The sequence below is a fragment of the Ciona intestinalis genome, chromosome 7 (assembly GCF_000224145.3).
Source record: "Ciona intestinalis chromosome 7, KH, whole genome shotgun sequence".
In the NCBI taxonomy this organism is placed as follows: Eukaryota; Metazoa; Chordata; class Ascidiacea; order Phlebobranchia; family Cionidae; genus Ciona; species Ciona intestinalis.
The window spans coordinates 1483965-1508720 of NC_020172.2; the positions used below are offsets into that span (position 1 = coordinate 1483965).

General features: G+C 36.4%; 8 protein-coding genes across 16 annotated transcripts in view; 4 read left to right on the plus strand and 4 right to left on the minus strand.

Moving 5' to 3' along the window:
• Positions 1–1201: 1201 nt before the first annotated feature.
• LOC113474353 lies at positions 1202–3401 on the plus strand. Its single transcript, XM_026835051.1, has 7 exons — positions 1202–1379; positions 1450–1552; positions 1827–1861; positions 2067–2138; positions 2671–2742; positions 3005–3142; positions 3289–3401. The coding sequence occupies exons 2-7, from the start codon at positions 1524–1526 to the stop codon at positions 3399–3401; spliced, it is 459 nt and encodes a 152-aa protein (XP_026690852.1). The 5' UTR covers positions 1202–1379; positions 1450–1523.
• Positions 3402–3408: 7 nt separating this feature from the next.
• LOC100176015 (coiled-coil domain-containing protein 103) lies at positions 3409–5082 on the plus strand. Its single transcript, XM_002128122.5, has one exon. It carries the CDS (start codon positions 4224–4226, stop codon positions 4884–4886), a length of 663 nt encoding a protein of 220 aa, XP_002128158.1. The 5' UTR covers positions 3409–4223; the 3' UTR covers positions 4887–5082.
• Positions 4828–5800, minus strand: LOC100176013 (ufm1-specific protease 1-like). Its single transcript, XM_009860642.3, has one exon. The coding sequence runs from the start codon at positions 5723–5725 to the stop codon at positions 5075–5077; it is 651 nt and encodes a 216-aa protein (XP_009858944.1). The 5' UTR covers positions 5726–5800; the 3' UTR covers positions 4828–5074.
• A 9-nt stretch (positions 5801–5809) lies between these two features.
• LOC100186222 lies at positions 5810–7175 on the minus strand. The gene has a single exon (XM_002128031.5). The coding sequence runs from the start codon at positions 6713–6715 to the stop codon at positions 5942–5944; it is 774 nt and encodes a 257-aa protein (XP_002128067.1). The 5' UTR covers positions 6716–7175; the 3' UTR covers positions 5810–5941.
• Positions 7176–7351: 176 nt separating this feature from the next.
• LOC100178331 (intraflagellar transport protein 46 homolog) lies at positions 7352–9408 on the plus strand. The gene is made up of 2 exons (XM_002128000.4): positions 7352–7437; positions 7619–9408. The coding sequence occupies exon 2, from the start codon at positions 7695–7697 to the stop codon at positions 8778–8780; it is 1086 nt and encodes a 361-aa protein (XP_002128036.1). The 5' UTR covers positions 7352–7437; positions 7619–7694; the 3' UTR covers positions 8781–9408.
• A 141-nt stretch (positions 9409–9549) lies between these two features.
• On the plus strand, positions 9550–13657 carry LOC113474349 (rhodopsin, GQ-coupled-like). Of its 3 annotated transcripts, none has more exons than XM_026835030.1 (7): positions 9557–9933; positions 10327–10469; positions 10944–11106; positions 11592–11737; positions 12694–12911; positions 13337–13474; positions 13526–13657. In XM_026835030.1, exons 1-7 carry the CDS (start codon positions 9716–9718, stop codon positions 13607–13609), a joined length of 1110 nt encoding a protein of 369 aa, XP_026690831.1. In that variant the 5' UTR covers positions 9557–9715; the 3' UTR covers positions 13610–13657. The 3 variants fall into 3 exon arrangements, with proteins under 3 accessions (XP_026690833.1, XP_026690831.1, XP_026690832.1); XM_026835031.1 differs by having other exon boundaries at positions 9849–9928; XM_026835032.1 differs by lacking the exon at positions 13526–13657 and having other exon boundaries at positions 9550–9933; positions 12694–12793; positions 13337–13399.
• An 18-nt stretch (positions 13658–13675) lies between these two features.
• Positions 13676–15549, minus strand: LOC100180699 (60S ribosomal protein L36). Of its 4 annotated transcripts, none has more exons than XM_026835053.1 (4): positions 15527–15549; positions 14864–14960; positions 14293–14427; positions 13676–13796 (listed from the first exon to the last, which is right to left on the minus strand). In XM_026835053.1, exons 1-4 carry the CDS (start codon positions 15532–15534, stop codon positions 13710–13712), a joined length of 327 nt encoding a protein of 108 aa, XP_026690854.1. In that variant the 5' UTR covers positions 15535–15549; the 3' UTR covers positions 13676–13709. The 4 variants fall into 4 exon arrangements, with proteins under 4 accessions (XP_026690854.1, XP_004226205.1, XP_004226206.1 ...); XM_004226157.4 differs by lacking the exon at positions 15527–15549 and adding an exon at positions 15253–15352; XM_004226158.4 differs by lacking the exon at positions 15527–15549 and adding an exon at positions 15029–15244.
• A 380-nt stretch (positions 15550–15929) lies between these two features.
• The window catches only part of LOC100183051 (lipoma-preferred partner homolog), a 16749-nt gene continuing 7922 nt past the window's right edge, over positions 15930–24756 (minus strand). Inside the window, exons 4-12 of one of the 4 annotated variants that reach the window (XM_004226156.3) lie at positions 23335–23423; positions 20199–20354; positions 19887–20087; positions 19381–19608; positions 18588–18705; positions 18194–18309; positions 17855–17985; positions 17452–17572; positions 15930–17056 (exon numbers count right to left, since the gene is read on the minus strand). In XM_004226156.3, coding sequence (XP_004226204.2) covers positions 16943–17056; positions 17452–17572; positions 17855–17985; positions 18194–18309; positions 18588–18705; positions 19381–19608; positions 19887–20087; positions 20199–20354; positions 23335–23423 — 1274 coding nt within the window. In that variant the 3' untranslated portion in view covers positions 15930–16942. Of the gene's footprint in view, positions 17057–17451; positions 17573–17854; positions 17986–18193; positions 18310–18587; positions 18706–19380; positions 19609–19880; positions 20088–20198; positions 20355–23334; positions 23424–23460; positions 23570–24756 lie in introns of those variants that run through there. The other 3 variants (XM_026835011.1, XM_018812558.2, XM_002127621.4) reach the window with 3 other exon arrangements.

Sequence of the window (24756 nt, forward strand, 5' to 3'; positions counted from 1 at the left end):
ATAATGTATGCGTAAGTTATATTTTCGCAAAAAAATCGAAAATATAATATTTATATGATTCAAGTTATGATCATACTTTTTTATATTTAACATCTATCCCCGCACTTTTTTAAAGAAAATAATGTTTCATATTTTAGGTATCACTTAGCGCTATAACATATTCGAAGCTGGATCGGGAGAAAATTCTATAAATATGTTTTTATGACGAATATTAATATTCATAATTAATATTTTTTCGAATTTTAAATTTTTCATTTTAGAATCGGTACCGCTGGGGTCTAGTTAGTACAGTGTCCAAATTTTAGGTTGGTGGCACCGGTAGAAGGTATCGAAAATGGCCGCTAGAATATCTGTATTCTAGGATCACCTTGGTGGATGTGGGGGGAGAGGAGTCACCTTTGGAACATAATATCCAAATATCCTGTATCAACGGCCTATAGAAGTCGTGTATAGATGCGGTTTTATAATGCTTTGAATGTTGTTTGTTTATTACCGAATGCAACGAAAAAATAGAAGAAAAAGGTGTTATATATTTGCTTCCACCCTACTGTATAGTACTGTGGGGTAAGATGGGACACCTTTAGCACATAATAATCTACTATCCAGGTTGTGTTTTAACCAATCTACAACTGTGTATGGAAGTTGCCAGGATACGGTTTTATATTTCTTTGAATATTCCTTGTTTACTACCAAACTGAACAAGATAGTATAACGAAAAAGTGTGCCCCATCTTCCCCCATCCTACTATATATTATATTCAATCACCAAGTAATGTTTGTGTTTTACAGAAAAACGCGCATATTTTATTGGTTTAAAACGATATGGAAACGGAAATGAAGAGTTCATATGGTCTGATGGTACAAGTATCACAGAAGGTGATACGCAATGGGATAGTGGTGAACCAAACAATCCCGATGCTAAATTTGTCATAATGAAAAGAAGTACGCGCTACAAATGGGACGATGTTTCATCTAATAAAAAAGAAAGCTACATATGCTCTAGACACATGATGCGTGAGTAAACGAATGTAATAGTTTATGGAACATAGTTCGTAAGAATTTAACTAAATAAGTACGTTTAACAAAATTGGTATAGTCTATTACGAAAAACAAATATTTATTGCGCTGCAGCTACCATCACCAGTACTGCAACAACAACAACAACATTACCAACAACTACAATAACAAAAGGAACAACAACAACAACAACAGCAACTGTACCAACAACAACAACAACAACAACAACTACACCGCCAACAAAAGCAACAACAACAACTGCAGCAACACCAACAACAACAGACAAAGACACAACAGAATCAACTTCACCGGGCACCTGGGAAATTACGCAAATCAGTAAATATTCAAGTTCTGCACATACAGGTATTGTTGGATTCTATCGCATTTGCGACATTGATAAAAATGTTTTGGTCAAAGTAATTTTACTTCGCAGTAATACCAATAACTTCTGCAAAGACAACAAATATCGCTATTGGTGTAACCGGAGGTATCTTATTCTTGCTTCGAATGTTGAGTTTCGTCTTCATATACCACAGGTTTGATAAGTTAATTGATATAAGTGCGTGACCCAGTATTGCCTGATGTTGCGTAGGATCCAAACTTATGGGTAAACACCAAATGAATATATGTTTGACCGAGTGTATCAGCAGTGCTGATTAACTTTCGGAAATACGCAAGCATTAATTACTTTGTCCGCGTGTCACCGCGTTGTGATTTAATGGCGGTTTAATTTCTGCGTTGCTGTGCGAATTGTTTACTTCCACATAAACCCACGTAAGATGGCTACATATAACTACGTGTATTTACCAGGAAGCTGAGGAAAACAAAACACCCACAAGACACAGGTTCATATAAACTAATCTTTTAATTGCATAATATGTTCATGAAGAGCGCATCTGTGCGAGGATATACATTCAATATTTATTCGAAATCCAAATGAATAAAAACATATGGTTTTTCGGCACAATAAGCCGAAAGCAAAGGTTTAATGTTTGTTTTGTTTGACCAGTACAAATCTGTTAATAAATTAATATTCTAATATACATATAGTAGATACTGAAGAACTGAAAATGACCGAGAACATTCTTTATGGAAATCAACAGTTTACCACCGATCATGGAGGTATAAACTAGAAATGCGCAATGATTAAACGCGTAGTTAGTATCACACTAAATAGATACTGTGGGGTAAGATGGGACACCTTCAGTACATAATATCAAAGTATCCTGTTTGTGTTTTAAACAATTATAGGTGACGGTCTATGGTAGTTGTGAGGATGCGATTGCGATATTTTAATTCTTTGAACGTTCTTTGTTTACTACCAAATGAAACAAACAAATAGAATAAAAAGTTGTCTCATTTCACCCCACCCTACTGTATCAATAGGAAAATTCTTAGAAAACTTAAAGAAATAACAAATTACATATTTAGTGGAACTACAGATGCTGTTCACAAAAGTATATAGTGTGATTGGTGGTAAAACCATAGTATAAAACTTAGCAAAAACATCAACCTGATGAAAACCTAAATTGTTACTCTTGTTTTGTACTTTATAACTTTGTAGTATAGACATGATGGCCAATGTAAAACTTAAAATTTGTTTTCCATGTCGTACACGTTTAGGTGAATAATTGGTTTGCATTGTTTTAAACAGGAAACGACGAACGAGTTATGAGGGAAAATACACTTTATGGAAATTATGAGCATGTCCTCGACGAGCAAGAAAGTATATATATATTTATATAGTAGGGTGGGGGAGATGAGACACATATAGCACAAAATATCTAAATATTCTAATCATGTTTAAAACAATTAACAACGGTTTATGGAAGTCGTGAGGACACGGTTTTATGATTTTTTGAATTGTCTTTGTTTACTAGCAAATGGGAGGAGAAGTTGTAATGAAAAAGTGTCCCATCTTCCCCCACCCTACTACACCTTATATTTGAAACGTAAATTTGGTTTTACGCAAACAATTTATATTTCAGAAAATGAGAAAGTAACCAAGACGAACGAATTGTATGGAAACTATGACAAACAAATAGGTTCCTCTTTCGGTATCACGGAGAATGAAGCAAAAGCAACAGAAAATAACTTGTACGAGTGCTGCAAGGGAGCTAGCGAAGGTACAGTGTTGTATGGCAAATACTCAGCTTGCGTGTGCCTTTTATGTGTGGGAGTATTTAAGTACCTATATTGATATAGACAAATATATTCGATTGGTTTATGTTTATGTATTAAACCGAAAACGATTTTTACGTTTTCAAAGCAGATGCGGAAACGAAAATTAATGTACTGTACGAGCATCTGGATGGCGATAAGGAAATCAAATCCCGAAAATCAACATCTCTCGCGGAAGATGATATCGAAACCCACAGGGAATAAGACTCTAGGACCCTGATTGTTCTCTTGCGGCTTGTGGTAACTGAAAATGAAAGTAATAATTCTTCGGGTTTACGTTTTTAATGTTATTACGTACGTTGTTGTTTCTGAATGCACTTGTATGCAGTCACGTTGCGGTACAACGACAGTTATAATAACAAGGGGGCCTTATTTTATACACCTCCTGTCCGCTTGCGAGTTACCACGTTGCGGGCGATTTTTGTTGTTGTTCAATACGACTGGTAAATTAAACAACTAATTAGTAACTAGTGAAGTCGGTATATAAACATAGTTTTTTTGCTTATCTGATCGCTTCTTGTATATCGCAAAAATACTTGACTTTGCATACGGACTCTTGTGACCACTGTAGCATAGCCGTGTATTGTTAAAGACAATACCGCAATTCCGCATTGGTAGCGGGCTAAACACATCATGCACCGAATCTTGTATATCTCGTTTGGGATTCGAACGCCTATCCACTAGGTCACGCCGTTTTTTTCAATAAGGGTCTAAACTTTTTTGTGTCTGACCAAACGGAATATAAATCGGGCTTTTTAAAAATGTTCACGTTACAAGCCGAAAAGACCAAGTTGGCAAAAGAACCGAACGACCGAAATTTAATTTTATATTGGAGATGATTGTGAAGTCGAATTTGAAACATGTTTGCTTTTTGTTGTAGGTACTGTATGGTCGTTTGATATATTGCTAGTATTATTAATACAGTAACCTAGATTTGTAACAAACCTCATGTTTCTTTACAAAACAATTATAGCGGTTTAGGTAAAAATAGACCAAGTGGAGTAGTTACGTGTTTTAACATTCATAATGGATAGCGACGAATTCGACGACGATCTAAATTTTCACGAGATACAGCGGGAACTGTGTAATGCAGTTGCGAGAGATGAAAAGTACCAACGTGAAAACGACGCTAAGTTTCGTGCCATTAATCAGAAAGTGCAATCATACGATGAATTTCGCGACATCGTAGCAGCTTCGCATCTAAAACCAATGGAAAGAGGCGATAAACTTGGCGGGATGAGCTACCAGAAGTGGAATGTGCATTCTAGCAAAAAAGTTGACGTTAAAAGTCCAATTGAAACAGAAGTTGTCAAAACAAACAATCGTGACCCCAAAACTACCTCAGATTTTATGAAAATTTGGAACCAAGAATGCAAAACTGCAAGTCAAAAGTATGATCTTTTGATGTCAGCTGAACTAAAACTACTTGAAAAGTTCTTTGCTGTTGAATGTCCCATGGGAGACGTGATAACTGCATTGCAAACTGAAAATAGTGGACAAGATCACCTAGAAAATGTGTTAAACATTTTATCTGTCATGAAAAATTCAAAGCGATTTGCTTTGCAGTTGGATTTCTTGACACCAAAAGAGAAGAACAATCTTAAAGAAGTTTTTAAACAGCTGAAAATCAAAGGACATGATCTTGAGAAATTGAATGATCTTTCAACAGTTTATAACTGTGAATTATAACAAAACACTGTGGTTAAAAACTTGTTTCAAATGTTCTATATACTTTATGTGTTTTTGTAATATTTATTTGTGTCTAGATGTTTAATATAGTTGTAACTTGCAAATAAGATTGTGGTGTATATTTTTGTAAGATATTGCACAAAGGTATTCTCTCCATTATAAGTGACCCGCTGAACATAAAAAACCAGTCACCCCAGTTTGCTTTTAACTTGAGGCAGACATAGATTATAGAAAGAGCTATTAAGCAGGGTGTCTATATTTCTCCATGTTACCCATTTATCAGAAATAAGTTCTTCTGTTGTCACGTTTGTTTTTGAACAGTGTGGGTCAAGAATAAGAAGATAACATTCATTCTTTTCTTTTCCACAAATGCCAAGGATGCACTTGGAAGAAGCATCTGTATCCCCTCCCATCATTACAGGACTTCCAAAGTCCTGAAAATGCTGCCAAAGAAATTGCAGAGCCTCATGAATGTTTTCACCACTGCGAATATGCTGTATTTTGCAAGGCACACCATGAAAGTAATCTATACACAGGCAGACTTCAAAAGAACCCAACCATTCTCGAGAATTTACAAAGCTATTTTGCTTATCCTCCATTTTAACAAGTGCTTCTTGTATATCAAATATATTGGGCAGCATTATGTTCTCATGAATATTTTGTTTGTTAAATTGTATCCAACTTAAAATGGTTTGCAATGTTCTATAACCACACCCCCAACCCCTGTCATCAGTTCCATCGCAAAGATAATGATAATAAGTGTAGCTTCCCTTAATTATTTGCACAGGAGAGCATGGTAAGTCTAATCCAATATGAACATCTCGAAGTAATTTCTCCATACTAACTTTTACCAAAAATTATTTGTTAGTTGTTAAACGTAATTTGTAAATGCTTATGTTTGTAAGAATTTAACTTATTGATTCCTGAAACAAAAAATGGCTTATTACTAGGGCAGCACTTCCAAATAAAAAATACAAGTAGCATAATAATTAAATTTGTTGAAAAGTTTACAGTTGAATTATTGTAAATCAGTATGAAACATTTGTATATTAGAGTTACACAATATATTCATCATCGTCATCAAATTCAACAGTATCTGAATTATTCGTTTCTTCTTTATAAGCTATTTCCCAAGGATTTATAATCTCACTGTCCTCAAGGAAATTTACATGATCTTCCCCAACAGTTGACATTAGACGTAGACCTTGTTCTGTTGCTTGTTTGATCATTTCATCAATTGTTGGCATTTCTCTTGTTAGATCATCATACTTCGGACCGAGCAGCCACAACTTTTCCATTTGGTATTTATCTCTCATACCTTGAAGCATGAAATGAACGACTACATTTCCCACGTCTATACATTGCCACTCACGACTTGACCTTTTGCCTTCGATAAGACAGAATGGGTCATTTTCACTTTTCCGGACTTTGTACAGTCGGTTTAAGGTTTCCGCCATATGAACCAAATGCCGCGAAGAGTTTGCAGTTACAATGGTAAAATAGTCGGCATAATTTGCCTCCTTGCTCAATTTTATAACCGTAATATCTCGCCCATTTTCTTCTACAATTAGATTATAAATTTCATCCATCGTCAGGACTCCTTTGCGATTATTGTCAATGGATTTACTGGTGGTTGAAAAGTTAAGTCTCAAGTTATATGGTTGGAAAAAACTGCGTCTTAAGGTATGAGTGTTACGAACATCTTGTAGTTTCTTTAAAGGACAGGTGGTAAAAGAATGTTTTAAATTTGTACATGAGTGTAAGCCACCAATATAACATGCCTGAGGCTTTAAAACAAAATTAATGCTTTTTCGAGTCAATAAACTCATCTTAGTTAACTAAATCAAACTGATCAATGGTGTCAATAACTAGTAACAGGAGTTCGAAAAAAGAGTTGATTGAGACTCTTAAAATTCTTCCTTCTTTAGCTTCCCAGTTAACTTTTAACAACTTTCCGTCGGTGGTAATATTTCGCGTGATCCCACCTTTTCGTGGTTCCTTGTCGATCCTTAATGAATTGTAGGCAATAGTTGCGTGTCTCTCCGTGGCAAAGGGTATCTCTGTTGAAAATTGCCAAGCACCTAAGTCTCCGTTTGCCATAGTACGATTAACATTGATACAGATGTACAGCTAAATGATGAAATAGCGCTTAATGTAGTACCAAACCACTTAATCAGACCTGCTATCTGTAAATTATCAACACAACAAACACGTAATTCAAAACTCAAAACAATATTCGAAATGAACCACGTGCGTATGACTCAAAATGTTATTGTGACCAACCAGTGTCCATCTACTGCTCACTGAAAATTTAAAAAAACTTAAAAAATCCAAACTTTTTTTTCTAAATTTCATTTCAGCCATAAATACAGAAAATTGAATAGTAACTTTATACAACCCCCCAAAAACACCCAAACTAAAAATCACAGATGTTGATGTGTTGTTATTAACGACGAAATTAGTCTCAAACAGCACGAAATTCCAACTGTGAATTCAAGTTTTGTCCTAACACAATTTCGTTGGAAATAATGTTTAAATAAGAGTGAAAAAGGTAAGATGATTTAATAAAAATGACATAAGGTTTAATGTGTAAAGACTTTTTATTTACTGTTATATTGCTGTATATATACAATACTGTGTTATTGTAGAAAGCTAACGAAGCTTTGAACGCGTTAATTTCATTCACGTATTGTGTATCGCCACTTTCACCGCTACATTTTTATATTTTGCAGTTCTAATTTGAAAGGTTTAGCATAATTTATAAATGAATTTCATTCCCTGTTAGTTGAGGTAACTACAAATTTGTAAATGGCCTCTTCAGGCCAGGAAACCAAACTAGTTATTAACCAGCACTACGACGAAAGTTTGGATGTGAACGATTCAGAGGAAGTAGCCAGCCTGTACACACCTACACCTAGAAAACCGTCTCCGGGAATTGTGACGCCAGAAAGGCCAATAGAACGAGGCGGCCCTGCACCACCACCACTGAACAGAATGTCTTCTCAGCAAAGTCCATCAGACGATTTAGATTTTGATGAGCAAGAGCATTTGGGAGAAGGGCAGATGGATCGGAAGCTCTCACAACCGCCACCTAGCGGTAAAAATATTGATTTAAACGAGGAATCGGAAGACAGTGACGTTTCATCAGATGATGAAGATGAAGATGATGATAATATGGTTGGATTAGAAGGGGCCTATGATCCTGCAGATTACGAGCACCTCACTGTGAGCCAAGAGATCAAAGAGCTCTTTCAATACATAACCCGTTACACACCACAGTCTATTGAGTTGGAACATAAACTTAAACCTTTTAACCCAGATTTCATTCCTGCAGTTGGTGACATTGATGCTTTCTTAAAAGTACCCAGACCAGATAACAAACCAGTAACTCTGGGGTTAACTGTTCTTGATGAGCCGTGTGCAAAGCAGTCTGACCCCACAGTCCTTGACCTTCAATTAAGAAGCATTTCAAAGACTTCCGGCGTTCGTGCCATGCAAGTAAGAAGTGTTAAAGATGCTGATCGAAATCCCAAAGCAATTGATACCTGGGTTGAGAGCATGGCTGATCTTCATCGCTCTAAACCTCCTCCAAATGTCCACTACTCGAAGAGCATGCCTGAGATTGATCACCTGATGCAGGAATGGCCAAGAGAGGTGGAAGAGCTTCTTCAAAAGATTAGTCTCCCAACAGCACAGTTAGATTGTGATTTACCAAAATATTGTGACATAATCTGCAGCTTACTAGACATCCCAGTTTACAAAAACCGAATCCAGTCTCTTCATGTTCTTTTTTCATTGTATTCCGCATTCAAGCAAATGCAGCATTTTCAAACTGATAATGTACAAGAAGATGACCAGAATCAGGGCGAGCCTGAAGTTTTAAATTTTGAATAAGTTCAACAACCGGTTGTGATGTTATCTTTACTTCAACTGCATAAGTAAGCAGTGATGTTGGTCAAAGTTTGGCACCAGCACTTTCATATTTATTCTATACATGCTGCTTGCTTGTTTTTTTTGGGATGGTCAGTAAACATTGCGCAATAATCTAAGTTTTGTTCATGCTGTATAGAAGTTATTTCATTTCCGAAATATCATAATAAATGAACTTAGACAAATAAAATATACAAAAAAAAACTATTTTCATTTCCGAAATGTCATAATGAATGAACTTAGACAAATAAAATATATAAAAAAACTATTAAGATAACAAAATGGCGTACATACAAAGCATATTAATGTGGGGAATGTTGTGTGGTTGGGGTCCAGCAAATCGGATTCTATGCTCGGATTGATGCTGTCACCATTAAAGGCGTTTGTATTTTTAGGGAGGAAGTTTAACTGTGTTTTCTCCAACCTATTACTCCATTAGCCACTATTGGGTTACTCAAGTTGTCAACCATACAGAAAGTATATTTTTTACAACTTTGGACGTGGAGAAACTACATTTGTTTGATATATAATACATACTGAGTAGTCCTAAAGGAACTAAAAACAAAGTGAAACCCAGAAATACAGTACCTCATTAAAGTTGTTTTTTAAAAAATAACGAATGTGACTACAATGCCTAATCTGAACAAATACCAATGGCGGCCCTGCACGCGGGCATTCATCTGTTGTTGGCGTAACATTCTGTTTTTGGCGTTAAATCAATGTTTTGTATGATTTGGGTTTAGTTGACTGTCATAAAAAAATAGTCAATTTGAACATCTTGTGTTAGCTGATGTGAAAAATTCATTTAATTGTTATATCTGAATCAGTTCGTGTATTGGTACAGAAGAAAAATATCGTTATTTGTACCTATATACCAGTTTAGTGCGGTCCTATATATCATGGCAAACATAACGAAAGCGAAGGAAGTACTTACGGAAGAGTTAAAAATGCTCACCGAAGTATCTAAGATGTTTCCGTATCCAGAGAAAGCTTTAGCAAGCTTACTAGACGTCAGAAAATTTTCGGAAACCTGGTACCTGGTCTTTGGCATTTACAGCGCAGTGTCTGGGACATTTGCTACCATCTTGAACTTCATGCTAATCGTCGTTTACGTACGGTATATGTTTAATATTTGCTGATATTTAACTTATAGAATGGGTATTTTATGTGACACAGGGTATTTAGGCATATGGGAATATGCAATGTTTGGGCCACGTTATGTCCTAATGAGTTCCCGCAGATATACAACAAATAAGATACACTAGACGCATAATAGTTATAACCAAGGGAGATACATATAGTTGATAAAAACATTCCCATCAACATGTTAGATATTTAAGATAAATAAATAGGTTATAGTTACACCAAAGCACACGCTAAATATTTGCAAGGTGTTGATTTTATTGAGATCGACATACAGCCTAAACTACAGGGTATAACAAAACACTTTTTGTTTAAACTGGTTTTGTTTGTTTTATTTCTGCTATGAACTGAAATACCCTTTTTACAGATTTTGCCGATCGAAAGTGAGGGCATCCGCTTACAACTTGAGTGTTCTGAATCTCATATGCTCAGATTTATTGATGTGTATTGGGAGCTATCCAGGGATGGTGCATTCTGCGTTCAACCATGGATGGGCACTTGGTACCGTCGGTAAAAAACACACGTTCTTCTTCCCCTTCTCAAATACAAGTTTAAAAGCTGTACATACCAGAGTAACAATCAGACGAGAAATATTAATATATCGATTGACTTCACGACAATTCAGCCCAACAAACAATGTTTATGTCTGTCCCCTAAGCCTAATCGTATACCTATTCTAGCACTCTTTAGTAATGCGGGGTAAGTTGGAGTACTGTTAGAACCTAAATCCCATATTTCCTGATTGTGTATTAAGAATAAACCACGCTCATTTTTATAATTCTGTAGTATTAAATGACACGAGAAAAATAGAATCAACATGTGTCTCACTTTACCCCAACCTACTATATAACGCATATTTACATCTCACATTGTTTTAGGTCGTAATAAAATCACATATTATATAAGTTATATTTGGTGATAACTATGTTGGTATAGCTCCATAAGCCTATACTGTCTATATTAACCTTATTCGTATTATTTTAGTCTGTCAAGTCTGCGCAATGGTTTCAAACACAGGCTCGCTTGCCCAAATTGGCATTCTTCTAGAAATAGCGTTCGGAAGATATTATTACATGCAGAAGATGTCAAAGTACAGAGCGAAGAAGTGCTACACCGTATTTCGGTTATCAGCAATTTGGGTTACCGCGTAAGTTTCCACATTCCGCGTAAGTTTCCACATTAGAAAAGCAATGTAGGCTATGTTTAAATATTAACAAACGCGGCGCATCATGTGATCAAGGGTGTAAATAGTTCTGTGGGGTAAGATGGGATACTGCCTACTGTTAGGATCTATAAAACCTATATTTCCTGGTCGTGTTCTAAAGAACTAACAACGCTTTTTTTAGAGTCGCGGGGCTGCGAATATAGTTGTGTGAATATTCGTTGTTTTTACCAAATGCGACGGGAAAAGAGGGTAAAAACTGAAAACATGTCCTATCTTACGCTATACAGCACAACTTCTTATATGTACATTGTTTTTGACACAACTCCCACGATATAATATAGTTTGTCATTATTATGCAATTTCAATGTTAGGCAAGACAAATCGTTGCTTTATACAAACAGTTTGTCATATCCGGGTCGAAAATTGCGCAATGTGGTTTTCTAATAACGTTTGTTCTCGTTCTATAGGGGAATACTTGCTGGCGCTGTCCCATTACTTGGATTTGGTTCATTTGTACCGGACGCCATGTTGATCAGTTGTAGTTTTAACTACAGCAACGGCACCAAGGTGGATATGGCTTACTGCATACTGCTGCTTCTAGTTGGGTACATAGGTAAGAATGAATGAATGAATGTAATCCTCGCGTGGCCGGGAAACGACAGTCGTTATATATGACACGGATGTTTCATATACACCTCGTGTCCGCTTACAAGTTACCACTTTGTAACCTTTTTTTATTTTCTTCTTTTTTTATATGTGACTGAAAACTTGTCGTTGAGTGTCTGGTCCAAAAGCACGTACGCCCAGATTGGTAGCAGCAGCGACGAGCTGAACCCTATAGTAGGAGGACTATATAGGCTATAGGGCAGGCGCGTTATAACCATTGTGATAAATGTTTTGGGTGTATGTATAACAGGGTTTGCTTGGAATGTCGACCTCGTTTATACGGAAAGGACTTAAATCATAAAAAATGAAGAATTAACTAAGTCTCTGATAGTCGCAAAAATACATTTTATAGTGGTGCGAGGGTGCATATATGTCAACAGCGCAAAAATATTCTATTATATGGATTTTTTTATTCCGATCTTTTTTGTAAATTGTCAAGCGCCGTGCTGGTTATAGCGCGCCTTTCACTATATAGTAGGTTACGGGTATTTCGTATGCGGGCACAAGCGGGTGTGAAACAGGACATCTCCTATAACGACTGTTATTGACAGCCCTGTCTTCTTATAAATTAAAATAACGGAAAAAAAACGTCAAAAAATAAGTATTAAAAAATAATATAAAACTAACGATTTTAAACGGACCCGTCTTATTTTTTTTTTGAATTGTTGTCAAATAATAAAGGTATGATACAGTAGGTTTGGGGTAAGATGAGACACCTATTCAATCTATTTTCTCGTCCCAATTGTTAGTAGAAAAGAACATTCAACGAAATATAACTCGGTATTTCACGACTTCCATAGACCGTTAATTGTTAAATAACTAAAACCCGATCCAAATACTATAGATATTATGTGCTAAAAATGTCTCATCTCTTCCCGTCGTACTAAATATATTCTGATTCAGTTCCCAGTTTGGCTTTGTACCTTCTGTACCTTGGAGTAGTGTCGAACAACCGGACGAGCATTGAAAATCTGGGCGCACTTCGCGTGCATGGGAGAAAGAGGTCTACACCAACAGCCAGAACGCGAAAATTGACAACCACAGTGATAATATGTGTCGTAGCGTTTAGTGTGTCTTGGACGCCATACGCTGTCGGAGTTATCATAGGCCTTTTCCAAGCAGTAATATGATACTACTTGAATGCTGTGTTTGTTTATGTGTTAGCTATATTATAAACTAATGAAATATAGTAGGGTGGGGAAAGATGGGACACTTTTGAATTCTATTTTCTCGTCCTCGTTGGTAGTAAACAAAGAACTTTCAAAATATTATAAAACCGTATCCCCTCGACTCCCATGAACCGTTGGTAATTGTTTAAAACACAATCAGAATATTTGAATATTATTAGCTAAAAGTGTCCCATCTTCCCCCACAGTACTATTAGACACTCAGTACTTAGCCTATGGTTATTGACGGTGGCGGAAATTGCTGTTATGTGATAGTAGCACCTGTTTTTTTAATGATTTACATTGTTATGTTAGGCCGTTATGATATTAAAACTGTTTTGCTTGTTAGAATTTATAACCACTTAACATTAAACTTGCAGAAAGTTTCCAGACTGTACATGACTTTCGCAGTACTTCTGGCCAAGTTTTCAACGGGTATGAACGCGGTTATCTATGCTTACCGCAGCTCTGTGTTTCGTCAACACCTCAAACAACACTTCGTTCGTCCGAAATTAACAGTACGTTTATATTAAAACGTAAACCAATGTAAATATTGTTATTTTATCCAGGCGCGAAGGTGCTGCACGAAAGACCGTAACAACCGGACTACCAACCATATAAACATTGAACTTCAACAACGACAGACCGTATAAACCTTGCCAGGAGCCACGTATTAAGCATCTGCCTACAATATATTACTGTGTACAGGAGACTGAAACTTAAACTGTTTTCATTTATTTGTTATCCAGCGCTCTACTTCTGGGCTGCAGCCTTTCTCTGAGCTTGGATTGCAGCTTGCATCTCTTCACGCTTTCGCTTTGCTCTCAAATGAGAACCAAGCTGTAAATAAAAAGAAATCCCATTAGTTATTATAAAAAATATTGTTTTGTGTTTGTAATTTGTCCAGAAATAGTTGTTGTTCAAATACATGTCTTACTTAAAATTGTCATTGTACAGGTTGTGTCTTTACGCACACTTTTACTTCTATTAGAAGTTCAACTTAATTAAAATAAATGGCCAGCTTGTCCGCTAGGCGTAGCGACCACGCTTACTTTCTTCCAATTAAACGTAAAACGTTTTTAACTGTAAGCGTGTTTTAACAATTGCTGTTTTGTCACTACATTCTCTCTTTTCGTTTAAAATATTTCTAAATCTTCGCAACCATAATGGAAGTTATTATTAATATTGGTAACCTTTAACCTTAATACACATTTTTTATATACAAACACAAGTTTCTGAGCAGAAAGATAATACCTCGATATGAAACACACAAGGCAGAAGAACACGAACATTATTTATCCAGTCAAACAACCCAAAAAAGCAAACAAGTACATACCCTCTTTTTACAAAATCGAAGAGCACGCTTGTCTTTGCCGATTCTCAGCAATTCCATGCATCTTCTTTCATAAGGAGCAAAGCCACAAACTTCACGGACCAAGTCTCGGACAAATTTGGACTTCTTTGTAAGTCTCTGTCATAAAACAAATAATGAATGATTGTAGTCGACAAACGTTAAATAAAATTTAACTTAAACCACACAAGGTTTTTGTTCATAGGAAAATGAAAAACTGTATTTTATGCTAGTTTTAAAACCTAAAAGACAGTGTTACCAGCATAATACTTTAATAAGCACGGCCGTACGGAATTGCTAGGAAAAAATTACTGCGAAAAGTGGCAAAATTTTCATGGTCCCAATTAGGTTTATCCTATGTTACAAACACTAATGCATTGCTTCTTTTGGACTTTTGATTTCTCTATAATCTAATGTCATTGGAGTATCTTGCTAGTAGTATTATATTCTATTTTCTTGCAGTTAAGTTTAACATACATATATATATATATGTATATATATATATATATATATATGAGTTTTTTAAATTATCAATAATCAGTACCACAAGACTTACCCCCCTCCTTCTGGCATGTTTTGGTGTTTGAGGGTTTTTGGTGACTTTGTGTCCCTTGTTAAGACCAACCACCATATCGTGAATAACTGCCATGATTCTAAAACAAAGAAATTGTTTAAATACAGGTAACCATAAAGTTTTGTTTTTACTTTTTATTTCCCTAACCTTTAATCAACTGCCTATACTGACAAGATTCTTTATAAACACGGAACACCTACTTCGTAACTTAATTCGTACCCTTTAACAGTCTATTTTTTGTGGAAATACTGCTAGTATTGCCTTGTGTCATTAAAGATCTTTACGGTGTTATGTGTATTACTTGATTAGTCACGGAAGTTTACCGTTTTATCTTATATTTTGCTTATAACATGCTGTATAAAGTAACGCACCTTTACCACGGTAGCTTCGAAGAAAAGGATTGTGGGAAGTTTTTTTAGACCAATTGTGCGAACATAGAGATAACATTAAAAAATTGAAGTAAAGTGGGGATCGTTGTTATCAGAATGCATTTTAAAAAGAACCCTTTTATGTATACATCAACAGCTTTACAATACATTTTTACAACTTTTTGTTTTTACTAACGTATTTTTCTAAATCGGAACAAAATTGCATCATATTATATTTCTAGCAAATGATATAAAACATTTTGATTTTTTAGCGTACCTGTTCATTCAGAAAAGTTTGTCCTTTACAACAACAGGTTAATTGGCTCATGCGCTGTAGTTAAAAATAATAAGACAACCAATCTTTATTCATTTTTATTTTGTTACACATCTGTCGTGACGAAGCTGTTGTAACTTCACTCTTTAAGACAACTTTTCGACACATTACTGTGGGTGAGATGGAATATCATTAGCACCCAAAGCCCTTATTTTCTAATCGTGGTTTGGATAAATTTTGCGAAAATGCGATTATTTAATTGTGTGACTATTCTTGGTTTACCAACAAACGGGATGATGGAAACATGTACCATCTTACCCCACCCTACTATAATATACCATATACTTGCCTTTATTACCAAGAAATAAGTTTTATGCACTTTTCCCGTAGTAAGAAACGGCGAAGATTCAAAATCATTATTTTATTACACGATTGACAATAATGAGCCAACCGACATTAATGGAAGTAAACGACAAATTAAATTTTACAAAGATCAAATAACAAAACCGCAGCTCAAGGTGTTGAAACTGCTTAATAACTTGATATCCAGAACCAGTTCGAACGATAATCAATCAAGTAATTGCGCGGCTCAAAAGCTAATTACGTATACACAAGGACAATTGTACAAAGTTAATATTGGGCTAGTGCAACGACGTTAACGCGATGTACTACAACAATAAAAAGTGTTAAAATCTACACTCTATGCAACCTTATGTAAAAACCGTAAGACATATTCGTAAAAATATGAAAATATTTGCAATTCGGACTTATAATCACAATACTGAAGCACAATGAGTTGCTGAATGCACAATGAGGCCTTAACAAAGTTTAGTTAAAGTTATCAGACTTAACAAAGGAAATGTAAATAGCCATTGGCTAATATGGGACATTAGAAGTTACAGACAGTCGCAATGTACAATTATATATAAGCGACTACAGCGCTAGTGCTATGCGGTAATGCTGTGTAAAGGCAACTAGAATTCACTTTTCATGCAGGCGCTTTATGTACAACGCGTATATGACGAAAAATCAACCGTGCTTATTTGAACTTATAAAAGAGACCAAAAGCGGCGGCAAAAAATCAGCGTAAAATATAAAATTCGCAAAAGCACAAAAAATAAAGTACATAAAGGTGTTACAAATCCATAAAAAGGGGCATTTTAACGGTGGCTTACACAGACTGAGTTACAATATTAATCGTGCCCGCTACATTATCAATTATAAAACCAAAAGGTGCAGGTAACTTTTTTAACTCATTAAAATCTGCCAAAGAATATTTTCGTTAACAATAGCTTAAAACAAAAACATTTTGGAATGCAGAAAGTATGAGATCAAATGGAATGAATCCTGTCGGCCTACTTAAGCGTTAAAATGCAATCATGGTGTTTTTGATAACGTTAAGCCGTTAACAAATGGATCTTATGCAGAAAGGTGTTGTATGATTTTGGTGTTGCAATCCCGACAGAAGATATGGCCGTCAAGGGGAAAGCATCCACGGCCCTCTTTCTCCGAATTCAACTTGACCGCGCATTTCTGTGGAAATGTAAGATACATGGATTAGTAATTTGGAGTAAGATAGGATAACGTTATACATAATAACTTAATTTTCCTGATCGTGTTTTGATAATTAACAACGGTGTTTTAGAGTGTGTGTGGGGGGGGGGGGGGATATGGTTGTGTATTTTTTTAAAATTCCCTTGTTTACTACCAAACTACTATAGTGGGAGGTGGGTTTTGTTTAGTGAATGTCTGTATAATAAATGAATGTAAGGTATTTATGTCCTCGCATGGCGGGGCAACGAAATTCGAGCGTTCTATTTTATACTGTCGAGGTTGTCGGCTAACTAACATCAAACGCTCGAAATAGGGATTACTAAGCTAAATTCCTCTTTTGAGATCGAAAGTAATGTTTGATAATAAAGCGTTACCTCGCATTTGTAGCAATCGACGTGGAAACTTCGTTCAAGGGCAACGATGCGTACGGTCTCTTCTTTGCCTTTCTCTGGCATAATAGCTTCCTGGCAGACAGAGCAACGTGGTGCGTATTTCCTGCAACAACAACAACATAGTGTAAAAGCAAGCTATATATATAAACCGCCTCGTTTTTATAAAAACGATTCCACTATTTTGTAAATGCACAAGAATCGCGTTTTTACGGTACATAGCAATAACTGTTTCTACTACTGTGATTAACAGTTGGACACATGTATTTAAACCATCTTTACCGTAAACTGTAATACACAGACACACTTAGGCACATTCTTGTATGATAACAGGTTGTTAATCCGCCATAGGCGTATGTAGACACTCGATAGTAAACCATAGACTTACTTGTGGTAGTCTTCTACGCAATGCACCTCATTCTTCTCATCCACTGTAAACGGGACACCGTCAAGACTCTTACCGCACATCACGCACTGAAAGCAATGTGGGTGGTACGGCTTGTTTGTAGCACGAAGAATCTGCATGAAAGTCAACATTTAATGACTTTTCCCAAGTGTACATTCTTTGACCATAAGCTTAGACTTTGTTTTTGTTTACATTATCATTAAAAGAGCCCATATTTTAATCGTTTTACAGTCAAATAACGTAAACCCACCGAGTAATTTGTGCCTGACCATATACTAATAACCTTGTATTAAATTCACAATATTAAAGGTTAAAACGTACCCTGTCAGTGATGGTTTCGTTGCAGACTGTGCATTTTTCCAACGAGTTCATGTAACATTTATCACACCACGGATCTTTATCAACGCAATAAAACTGTTCACCGTGCAGATTGCGATCTAACGTGTAAAGAAATTTGTGAATATGTGTAATTTAAACTTGGAGATCTGCTTATATATTAATATCAGCTTTTATAAGTAAATATAATTGGAAATGTTTTTTATATATACAATTGTTAACACCATTATAAAATGTTAACACCATTACAGCTACGTTCAGACATGACATTTCACCCGCCTTTGGACATTCAAGTCTTTAGCAAATTTAAGTAAAACATCATGTGTACCAGCACTTAACACTGGCAACAACTATTATTAAAAAAACATATTTGGCTTACGGCATTTTAGGCAAGTGAAGCAAGTAATATGGAAGGTACGGTCCATGGCGGTACAACCAACGTTTTCTCCTTCAACCACACCGTTACAACGTTCGCAGTAACCGTAGAATTCTTCATCCTGTTGGTGAAGTAAGTACGTGAAGTATTCATTTAAATTTAATTTTAATTTTTTGAACTACCAGTAAAGAATACATTGACCTAAAATGCAATTGTGGATACACTTTTTGTCTTAACTTATATCCTTTTTGCATGGTCACTTTTATGCGCGTAAGTACTCGCATATTTACTCGCAAAAACAAAGTTAACACGCATAACGTCATAAGCGTGTTACCTGCTGTATGAGGTTGGTTGTTACTCGCATTATGCGAGTAAAGAAAAGTATGGTGTAAGTACAGTTTCACTTTTAAGAGCCTAATCTTTTTCGGGTATTATTTTATAGGTTTTCGTTGGTAATAGCACCATGAGGTGTTAAAACTTATTTTATAAACTAGATTTACCAATATTGCGCTAAAATAAGCTTACTGAATGTTGATACGCGCATAAACCAATGACCATGCAAAATAACGCCGTTAGCGAGTTATCCTATGACGAGTTAATGCGGATCGCTATTCGCATTAACTTTTTACCATGCAAAAAGAGTATTACACGGCAGATTTTAAATCTTTTGTGTTACACGCCAGACGGCTTTCAAATTCTAAATGTTTTTTTTCCACAGTGATGTAAAAATAGGTAGCACAATACGAATCGGGGTAAAGCTAAATGAAATGCAGATAAATAATAAATGTGATTTTACCCTCGGGTTCTCCATGTTTTTCAGCAGATTATTGGTGAGAAAGTCAAGTTCTTCCTCGGAGTTCTTCTTGATGTCCTTTGGGATTCCAGCTCTTGATCCTGGACCAACTGAAGGTCTGGTGGATGCTGGAGGAACATACGGAGCGGATTTTTGCTCTGGAGCAGGAGCAGTGGTGGGAGTGGGAGCAGGAGGAGAAGGAGAAGGAGCAGATGACGGTTTGTTTAATTGCTGCAGATTAAAATATCATTATAATTTTGGACAACGCAGTTTAGTCATATAAATATATGAACGTAATTGTAAATGTAAACACATTAGTTTCGTCTTCTGGTGAAGTACCATCATGTCTCAAACTAAAAACGGACGATATTTTTTTACAGTTCGTGATAGATAAATTGTTATTCCTAGGTCAAATAATTTTCCACACTAAAAGTGGTTGAATGCAATTGTAATTTGTTAGTTGGATTTTTGTGATATTTTGGAAAGTAAATTTAGTTACTAACACTCACAATAGTGATGCTGTTGACGCCTCTCTTTGACTCTTTCGTCAGTGGAGTTGATTTTGATGGTTTTGGGAGGACGGGAGGTGGAGCTGCTTTAGACATCTGGGAGGAAGGTTTGGGAGCTGGAGGAGGGGGAAGAGGGGAGTAGACGTTGGGAACAGCGGACGGAGGAGGTGGGGGAAGATCCGGACTCTTTATTGGTGAAGGCTGAATGCAGAAAGAGGTTGGGATAAAATTTAATTGAACTTTTAAAATATTTCTAATAGTTAAAAAAAACGAATAAATCTAAAATAGGATTTAGAATACGTAATTAGGTACCGGTGAGAATGTGAAGTCGTCCAAGTTGGGCGGTGGTGGAAGATTGAAGTCTTCAATATTGTCAGATTTCTTGCGTTTTCCTGTATCTAAGCCTTGTAGAAGTTGACTTGTAAGTTTGTCTACGTCGGACACAGCTTTTGGACTGGTGTTAGTAACCTGGAGAGAAGAAACTTTATAAAAACTGACCGACTAACGATAGTGAATCTGTCTAAATTACTACAGCCTACTACAGTATACGATTTTTTTTCTATAGTTTAAAGGCATGTAACAGAATGTAAGCTATGCTACACGCTTCAGCTAAGCTCTAAAGACCAAAGTATGCGATAAACAGACGAGCTGTTAAACGGCCTGTTATTGGCAAAGCACTGAGCAAGCCAATACAAGGGTTCTCACGATAGTGAAGTACCGACTAATCTAAAACTGGACAGCAGTTGCACGATCGTAAATCAGTATACTTAGTACCCACTAACATAACCCAATAGCCGTGGTATGAATAACCACAGCAAAGCGCCGACATTACAGATTATTTTAAAACAGACCGAAGATGAGTCAGAATAAGAACGTCCTACAGTTCTCCTAAACAAAACGTCACTCAAGCCACACGTAGTGCGTATTCGTCATATTACTTTTACAATAATGACCAACTTTTACGTGAAGTGTTACTTTATAGGACATATTATAATTCCCCATGCGTAGATTTTATGGAGGTTAAAACGGTTTAAAAAAAAACTAAAAACAGAAATGGCATTTAGTGAAGAATGTACGCTATACAGCGAGTAGTTGTTAGCTAAACCGTTACATATTACATTACAATCATCTTTAACTTCAACATGCTACATATAATTTTTCTAACACTTTCCCTTCTCGCTTAAATGACTACACTAATGGATAAAAACGTTGTCTAGTCGGAACAATGCTCTGTTTCTTCCTGTGCGTCGCCCGGACGATTATCGAGTGCATGGTACTGGGAATAGCTAAGTATCGGCTTCGCACCACGAAAACGGCTTTAGCCGTATAAGGAGATACTGGTTTCATAGTCGGCCAAGCTCGAAATGTTTCGAAGCCGCGGCGTGCGCAATTGAGCGATGGTAGACAGTTACGTCATAAAAAAAGAAACGTTATTTTACTACAAATTTTTGACAACGCGTATTGCCAGTTGAAAGTACAAAAAGCGCAACAGGGGTTCGTAAATCAGTGTAATATATTGCGTCAATGTATCAGTCATTACGATGCAGGAACGTGAGCGTATATTACTATGTTTGGCAAACGGAGAGTAGTGATTAATTCGCTGATATATGCGAGGCATGCGGGTGGCGGCCTGGGGCGGTTGTAGGTAAGCATGCGTTGGCATATATGTATGTTTTGCCAGTTACCGAAAAATACACATTGCGATATGAGAAACGAAAAATGAAGAATTAGTTTCGGCATTTTCGAAAAAAAACATCATTTGCGGAATTTAATTTACTTTGAAATCCAACAGGCGACGGATATTAATTTGTTTAATTTCCCGGTCTAGAGCTTTTTACTTATTTTAAGGTAAAGATATAACGATTTTAGGAAAAATTTAACCGTTTATTATTTGCATAACAATTAAAAGAATGGGCGGGGTACACGACAGAATGTAAGCGGGTGCGGTGTAGTTTGTTTGCTATGAGGTTTGGAATCTGTTCTGCTCTGCTGTGACACCGTGCGGATAACAAACAAAATATTACTGCCCAGTAGGTGACCTAATAATACCATTCAGACACCCAAGTTTAACACTGCAATTCAATAGGAAATGAATGTAAAACTTTATTTCTGCGACTGACTTAAATCATACATTTGCCTGTATAAACCTAGATATACAACATTTGATCTGTTCTTTTTAATTGTAGTTGATCTCTACCGTATTTTACCCCTATAGTGTATGACAATATGCGCAACAAAACAACAGTATACAATACTACATGGCGCTGGTATTCACTGTTGCGAATGAGTAAGTGGCCAATATTGATTCGTGTCGGCGGGGCAATTAAGCAATCGTCATAACAGCTGCAGATGTAATAAACGATGCAATTGGCATATTAAACACATCGTGATCGTCGCAATGATGAAACATTGAACGCAAAGGAAAGGACGGTTACTGGTTGTTGTGGCATGTGAAAAGTTTTGTTTATTTGATTAAACACATCCACGGGTAAACATATCAACGTTGTTGTTTTTTATTTAGTTTTACGTTGCCACTTTACAGTTGATTGATTTCCGTCTCTGCCTCGTTATTTCATGTCAATTAATGTAGTGCATGTTTGTTCCTCTGTTCTGAGAAAGCACCAATGTGGTAAGCGAGTACACGATTTCAATCCCCGAGCAAAAAGCCGTGATAATGCGGATTCGGTTGCAAAACTAGCGAATCGTTTCTGCGATCTTGCAATTGCCAAATCGAGGGCAGGAAAACGCATTAGACACGCCGTGAAAGCGAAAAAGGTCGGGTTCCCACAAATGAGAGAGAGATGCATGGTGTTTATAACCCTACTCTGTATATTATGTTTTGGGAATGGCCTTAATCGCCAGCAATATGAGATTTTGAACAATGCTGTTAAATAGGGCATAAGTTTATTTCAACAGCCACCTATTTACTTTATTGTATGGCCATTGACCATACCACATAGTAAATGTAAACCAACACTCTAGAATGTATTGTCCATATTACATAACGCAGTGTTTGTGTGGCGGTTATAGTGTGTGAAAGTTTTCCAAATTAAGTGTTATACATAGCGCTGGGTGGATTACACAAATTATGATGTATCTGCATATTAGGATCGTGCAAGCAAAATATGTAGACAAAGAATTTACATGCTGGGGTTTGTACTTGAGTAACCTCAAACGGTAATTGCTCTGAGAAATCTATTTGTAGAAGCGATTGAACGTTTCAGCCTTGCTATATATAGCACATATCATGCAAACTGCAGTGTAACGGGTATATACATGTCCTTTTCTTCCGAAAAAAAAACAACGGCACTTTAGCAACTCAAAACGACAATGGCAAAATAGAAAACATGACCACACCCTTTACAAAAGTGGAAACATGTCATGCTTATTTATACTACACCAGAAATTGCAAATAAAAAGTACTTCTGTTTTTTTTTAATATTCCTACCTTTGAAGGTCCGGCCATGGCATAAGGATTCTCGACAGGCGAAGGACCAGCCATGGCATAGTTGCTTTGTTTTGCCGCTTGCTTAGGCTCTGGGTAATTAGAACGGAATAAGTCTGAGTTACTCACCTTGAATTTGAGCATGGCGAAGCCGTTACGTTGAGGGGTTAATATCTTGGCGGTGGTACAAATAAGCAGATTTTAGTTAGTATATAAAAAGTTCTAGAAAGTGGAAAATTGGGTAAAATATAATTCTAAAAAATGCCTATGTTTTAATACATAGTTATAATGTGTAATCCAACAGGAAACTATAACAGCCTTACAGGTTATTATTCATTTGTATATGAAAACCACCAGACAACAATAAACTAGACGAAACACTGACAAACGAATTCGTGGTTTAATCAACTTTAATTGAGACACGACCTTCCGGATGTACAAGGTCACGTGTCACGACGTTCTCACCGGTCGACAACTACTGTTACTTTATTGCTGTACCTTTTATACGTATGTTACCCTTAAAAGTACCTGGGAAAAATGCCTAAACCGCATTAGGTTTTAAAAACCTAATGCTTCTTAATACCAACGCGAAATTTTGAAATTTTACGTGTTCTGCTTTCTGTTGGGTAACATATTTGTAGCTGCAAAGACTGCGTAAGCTGCTAAGTTTAACTAATGCAGACATGAGTGAGTTCTTTCGAGGTTCATATATGTCGTCTGACTGTAATAAACCCAGCACTTATTCTAGTAAGATTTCGATTCAATGATGTCGAACAATAATGATTTGTGTGTGTAAACCATCAAATCGGACACGATTTCGTGAAAAGTATTTTCCACGTTTTGGAGATACCGACCCATAGGCGCCAAGTTACGGGGTGTTGGGGTGGCATGGCCACCCCATAGATCTTTTTATTAAAAAAAAAAATTATTCGTGGTCGTAACGTTATTTTAATTACCGAATTATTCGTGGTCGTAACGTTATTTTAATTACCGAAAACTAAGCTGAAATATTACGCGCGATGCCTTTGGGTTGTAAGCCAACCTATACTGGGACCAGGGGAGGTCAGAATAACTGATTACGCATTATCAGGGGAGGCTGTTTTGCTGTCATGACCGGTCCTTTTTTCTGCAGACACGCACGCAGCCAGAAAGTGCTAAGACGCACGCACACACGCGTTGCATTCCATATTACATTCCTTCGCTTGGAATTGGAACATTTTTTCGTTCAATTGTTTTGTCACTTGTCCTATTACAACGTAACTATTAATTATGACGTTTCATAATATAACAATCTGGAGGAATGTGCTAACTGCCCGACCAATCAAAATTCAAAACATCGTGTATAAGCGTCACATTTTTACGCTCTGCGCCGGCATAGGAAATAAAGGAATGCATGCGGTAGCATACATTCCACACCTAACAAGC

Bases quoted from the DNA above. Each gene is read 5' to 3' on its own strand.
- LOC113474353 (XM_026835051.1), top strand. From the start codon at position 1,524: ATGTTGAGTTTCGTCTTCATATACCACAG. The intron at 2,139-2,670 runs GTATAAACTAGA...TGTTTTAAACAG, and splicing joins GTTTACCACCGATCATGGAG to GAAACGACGAACGAGTTATG. The intron at 3,143-3,288 runs GTACAGTGTTGT...TTTTCAAAGCAG, and splicing joins CTGCAAGGGAGCTAGCGAAG to ATGCGGAAACGAAAATTAAT.
- LOC100176015 (XM_002128122.5), top strand. From the start codon at position 4,224: ATGGATAGCGACGAATTCGACGACGATCTAAATTTTCACGAGATACAG.
- LOC100176013 (XM_009860642.3), bottom strand. From the start codon at position 5,725: ATGGAGAAATTACTTCGAGATGTTCATATTGGATTAGACTTACCATGC.
- LOC100186222 (XM_002128031.5), bottom strand. From the start codon at position 6,715: ATGAGTTTATTGACTCGAAAAAGCATTAATTTTGTTTTAAAGCCTCAG.
- LOC100178331 (XM_002128000.4), top strand. From the start codon at position 7,695: ATGGCCTCTTCAGGCCAGGAAACCAAACTAGTTATTAACCAGCACTAC.
- LOC113474349 (XM_026835030.1), top strand. From the start codon at position 9,716: ATGGCAAACATAACGAAAGCGAAGGAAGTACTTACGGAAGAGTTAAAA. The intron at 11,738-12,693 runs GTAAGAATGAAT...ATTCTGATTCAG, and splicing joins GCTTCTAGTTGGGTACATAG to TTCCCAGTTTGGCTTTGTAC. The intron at 12,912-13,336 runs GTAATATGATAC...TTAAACTTGCAG, and splicing joins TCATAGGCCTTTTCCAAGCA to AAAGTTTCCAGACTGTACAT.
- LOC100180699 (XM_026835053.1), bottom strand. The intron at 14,428-14,863 runs GTAAGTCTTGTG...GTTTTATGACAG, and splicing joins AACATGCCAGAAGGAGGGGG to AGACTTACAAAGAAGTCCAA. The intron at 13,797-14,292 runs GTATGTACTTGT...TTTTATTTACAG, and splicing joins TTCGATTTTGTAAAAAGAGG to CTTGGTTCTCATTTGAGAGC.